Source organism: Engraulis encrasicolus, chromosome 9 (genome assembly GCF_034702125.1).
Source record: "Engraulis encrasicolus isolate BLACKSEA-1 chromosome 9, IST_EnEncr_1.0, whole genome shotgun sequence".
Taxonomy (NCBI): domain Eukaryota; kingdom Metazoa; phylum Chordata; class Actinopteri; order Clupeiformes; family Engraulidae; genus Engraulis; species Engraulis encrasicolus.
This window is the reverse complement of record NC_085865.1, coordinates 48,644,995-48,649,994: the sequence shown is the minus strand read 5'-3', so window position 1 is coordinate 48,649,994 and position 5,000 is coordinate 48,644,995. Positions and strand designations below refer to the sequence as shown.

Below are 5,000 nucleotides of genomic sequence, written 5' to 3'. Positions count from 1 at the left end.
ATGGCACGACAGGTTTGTTTTCTGGAACTGCAGATGTCAAAAATCGCAAACGTGCACCTGAGGTGGAAGCGTGGTTGCGCTCAAGAGCAAATTGCACTGCCCTGGAAATTTGTGTCATTTTGTGCATGTGTAGTGTCAAATAGAGTCGTAACACTGCTTCAACTGTGCGATTTACTCAGGGGCGGGGAGGGGCGGGGAGGGGCGACCTGGATTTCAAACCGTTTTGATTTTCTTGCGACCATATGATTGCAGATCGCAAGCTGGTCGTGACCGAAATCACTTGTCATTACCTCATGTACATTACAGTTCATAAGGGTTGGAGCAGGCGTCACCCAACAGTTTTTCTCTTCCTTTTCAAGGGTGCCGACCAAAATATTGTAAGACTGAAAAATGAAACAGGTCGCACCATGCATAGGTTTCTTTATTACACAGACGCGTTTCGGCGTTCTACCTTCCTCAGTGTGGCACACTGAGGAAGGCAGATCGCCGAAACACGTCTGTGTAATAAAGAAACCAATGCATGGTGCGATCTGTTTCATTTTTCACTCATGTACATTACACCATGCCAAGTATTGCACAGTGTATGCCTGGCATACAAGGGATAGTACATGGACTGTAACCAATACCCTGAAGAAAACCCCCCCCCTTTAAGTCGCTTTAGATAAAAGCGTAAACTAAGTGTAATGTAATACAATGTACAGTAATGTAATGTCCCTGACACTGACTAACCTCTTATCCATCTTGACTAGCAAATGTTGTGTGGGAAGCAGCGTGAGACAGAGGCAGATAGAAAACGAGCTACGAGAGCTTTAGCGTGACCAGGGAAGGGATGATCACAGCTTCTACTGGTGGGATTTTTTTTTTCTTTTGTGGAAAGCCAGTTCTTAACCCCTTAAGACGCACCCCCTTTTTCAGACTTCATTTGCGAAATTGGCATACCCAATTTGAAAGTAGCACAGATCCCACATGGTTGTAGATACATGCATGTGCATGTACCCATTGTAAAGGTAACACTCTCAGGTTTATGCCTAAAGTGTCAGTATGATTTTATGATGTTCTATCAGAGAAATACAGTTGTTTGAATGGAATAAAAATATAGTTTTTTTGTTCCCGTATAGCATCTTTTCTTGAAAATGACTGAGATTGACAGCTCCAGCAACCTGTCAGCTCTGTAATGATACATTGAGACCAAAGACACAAGTGTCTGCTTCCAACAGCAAAAGAAATGGAAGAAAAATACCAAACTATGAATATTTTATGGTTTTTTTTCTCTTGGTATACCCATGCGCTTTTGTTGGGTACCTTTTGGTGATGCCCAAGAACCTTTTTGGATAGGTAAGAAGGACACCAGAATCAAAAGCCTGTAACTTCAGAATGCCACATGCTAGAAACACAGTTCTGGTTTCTATTGAAAGCTAACATCTTGGGGCTTCCAATCATGGACTTGGATTGGGTGCTAGACATTTTGGATTAGATTGGCATAAGCATAAACTCAAAAATATCATTTTTTCTTATTACGGCTATGGGGTATTGATGAAAGAAAGGCTAAAACAATTGAAGTATGAACAAGTATTTAATAAAATAGTAGAAATAAGAAAGGCAAAATATTTAAAATAATTAAAAAATCAACTATATACAAACAAGAACATAACATAACAATATCAATATAACTAATAATACAAAACTAATACAGTGTATAATACTGTGTGTGTGTGTGTGTGTGTGTGTGTGTGTGTGTGTGTGTGTGTGTGTGTGTGTGTGTGTGTGTGTGTGTGTGTGTGTGTGTGTGTGTGTGTGTGTGGTGCAAACCATGCCATGTGGCAATGAAAAGTGTGAAAATGAAATCCAGTCCGGAAGTCCAGCATCATTCTTTCTTCCCTTTGTGTGTGTGTGTGTGTGTGTGTGTGTGTGTGTGTGTGTGTGTGTGTGTGTGTGTGTGTGTGTGTGTGTGTGTGTGTGTGTGTGTGTGTGTGTGTGTGTGTGTGTGTGTGAGTGAGAGAAAGAGAAGTGAGGGGGAGGGGGGAGTCCTACAAATTGTTCTTTGTATGCCACTCATTGTAGCAGTCCCTCTTCACCGTAAAGCACAGCACTACCTGGCATGAAGTGCACTCTGTGGTGCTCTTCAGGGAACAGTTCACACACCTCCGCCTCCCTGCTGTGCCATCTTCCGTGTAGTGCCTCAGTTTGTGATGTGCACCTTGGGGAGCTGGAGCAGGTGATGGAGGAGGGCCAGTTGAAGGTGACCCCGCTGCCTTCAGCTCCAACACCAGGGCCTCCCGGAACGCCTTCTGTGTAAGGGGGTCTCATGCCTCTCTGCTGCCATACAGGAATGAAGTACAAAGGCGTTCACGATGGCAATGTCCAGAAAGTGATAGAAGAACGTCCTGTGCCACTTCCTGGTCTTGTGAACGGTGTTGTAAAACCCGATCATGGCATCAGAGAGGTCCACTCCCCCCATATGTCTGTGAAAATAAAAGATTACAAAAGTTTTGTTTAGCACATAGCATTACAATCATTGGTGGATTGTTACATACCCTTGAAGACAAAATAAAATAATGTATCTCAAGTACTTACTTGTTATAATCAGTGACAGCTGGTGGGGCAGGGATGGACTTCAGCTGCCACCGGCCATCTGTCCCTCTGACCCTCCTCTGAACGGTGGTCTGTGGGTTGTGGGCTGTGTGCATTGTGGAGCACAAGCGGACGTCCCTCGTGTCCTTCCACTGGACAAAAAGAACGGGATCATCTCTTATCCAGCGGATGGTACCACGTGGTGACTGAGAGGTGAGAGCTCCTGGACGTCTTCTCGGGTAGCCTATTCGCTGTTCTCTAATTGTTCCACAAGCCCATACCTTCTCGGCCAGGAGGTCCTTGAACAGGGTAGGGCTAGTATAGAAGTTGTCCACATAGAGCTTATAGCCCTGGCCAAGCACACGCGTGTCCACGAGATTCATGACTGAATCATAGCTGAGCCCCTTTTGAAGTGCCATGTTTCTCCCCTCATATACAAAAAAGTCCCATGTGTATCCGTTTGATGAATCTGCCAGCACAAAAAGTTTATACCCCCACTTAGTGGGCTTGTCTTTCATATACTGGCGGAGGATGGAGCGGGCTTTTGATTTCACCATCCTTTCATCCACTGCAATGTGTTGTTGGGGATGGTAGTGAGCTTTACACGCAGTCCTAATCTCGTCATAGAGAGGGCGGATCTTGCACAGACGATCGTAGGCCTGTGTTCCCCTCCTCCTGTCATTCTCTGCATCACTGTCTGGGTGGCTAATATGCAGCATGCTGGAGACAGCTGCAAATCTTCTCCCGGACAACATAGATGTGGGGAAGGGGAAATTGTAAAGTTCGTTCTTCGCCCAGTAGTCCCTTACAGACTTGGCCCCAACTAGGCCCATGTAAATCACCATACCAATATATGAAAGCAGATCCTCCAGGGACATCTGATGCCATCTATGAGGGTGGTTCCTTTGTCCATATATGTTAGAGTGATTTACTATTGTCTGTAGGGTGTTTCTTGTCATGAAGAGCATGAAGAGTTGCAGTATGGTGTATTGCACCCCCCCCACGACCTGGGGCCCTGGAGCGCGAGCGGGGTTGAATGATGGTTGTGGTGGTATGATGTCATCCACGTCCATCCCCTGCCATGGCTGACCATTTCCCTCTGGCTCCTGTCGCCTTCCCTGTCCTCTTCCTCTTCCTCTTCCTCTTCCTCTCCCTCTTCCTCTGCCTCTCTTGGTGGCAGGTGTGGCGCTGGATGGCTGCGCTGCTTTCCTCTTCCTTGCTCTGGTGGTAGCCGGCGAAGAGGCTGATGGTTGATCGTCTCCTTCCTCCTCACCAACTCTCTGCCCCTCTTTCTCCACCTGGCTCTCCTCCTCCTCCCCCTCCTCCTCCTCCTGTTCAGGGAGCCAGTCTGCATCAGAGGATCTATGTGGAAAAAAACACAATATAATTGCAAATTATTATTTCATGTAACATTCAATTTGATGTATCTCTCTCTCCCTCCCTCTCTCTCTCTCTCTCTCTCTCTCTCTCTCACACACACACACACACACACACACACACACACACACACACACACACACACACACACACACACACACACACACACACACACACACACACACACACACACACACACACCTCCCCCCTATCGCACTCGGTCACTAAAAGGTGAGAGACTTTCAATGGCCCCTTCCCCCATTGCATACACTTTGTATCAGCTGTGAACCAAACACACACACACACACTAGGCAACAGGTAGTATAAATACAACATAAGCACAATTCAAAGCATTTACATTAGGCATTATGGATGAAAACAGCTAAACATATTCGTAATGCAAATTGCAACATGGCAACAGCACAATGTTCACCCAGAAAGAGAAATACATAGTACAGACAAATGCCCCCATTCATCCATTGCCTTCACACACAAACAGATAATCATAGCATACACTATAGGTTACATGCAGAATGAATACAATTAGAAAGCATTTGCAGCCGTAGTGGATGAACAATCGCTGTATTTACATTGCAACATTGCAACACTGCAACATCTCGAATGCGGTCCAAAACGCACTATGCAACTAGCACTAAGTACAATCCAGTAGTGTAAATGAATATGTGACATCTGTTTACATTCAGTGAAAGTTTAGAAACAACACTTACATCTCCAAGGCTGGATCGAGTCCTTCCAAAAATGCCACAGAGTCAACCGATGACATGCTCCCTGCGTCGGACTCTTCGTCGCTGGATTGTAAAATCCATTCGGCTGCCTGTTGAGCAGTCATCTTAGTTGGGCCAGCAACATTCTTCTTCTTGCTCGTTGCCTTCTTACCAGACATTTTGCACGCAGTAGACTGTCTGTAAGACTGTACGTAAACTGTATGTCCCGTGCTGTCTTCCGAAGTCTGTGTAAAGTCTACTGTTCTCTCGCGTAACGGTGCGTCCTCTCAAAACTCTACAGCTTGCTGTTTACGCGAGCAATTACGC

General features: G+C 45.6%; 2 protein-coding genes across 2 annotated transcripts in view; one reads left to right on the top strand and one right to left on the bottom strand.

The window, feature by feature from the left end:
- The window catches only part of LOC134455303 (roundabout homolog 2-like), a 150,041-nt gene that overhangs the window by 32,242 nt on the left and 112,799 nt on the right, over positions 1 to 5,000 (top strand). The window lies entirely within an intron of this gene.
- LOC134455948 (piggyBac transposable element-derived protein 4-like) lies at positions 2,303 to 4,871 on the bottom strand. Its single transcript, XM_063207316.1, has 2 exons — positions 4,677 to 4,871; positions 2,303 to 3,933 (listed from the first exon to the last, which is right to left on the bottom strand). The coding sequence occupies exons 1-2, from the start codon at positions 4,850 to 4,852 to the stop codon at positions 2,571 to 2,573; spliced, it is 1,539 nt and encodes a 512-aa protein (XP_063063386.1). The 5' UTR covers positions 4,853 to 4,871; the 3' UTR covers positions 2,303 to 2,570.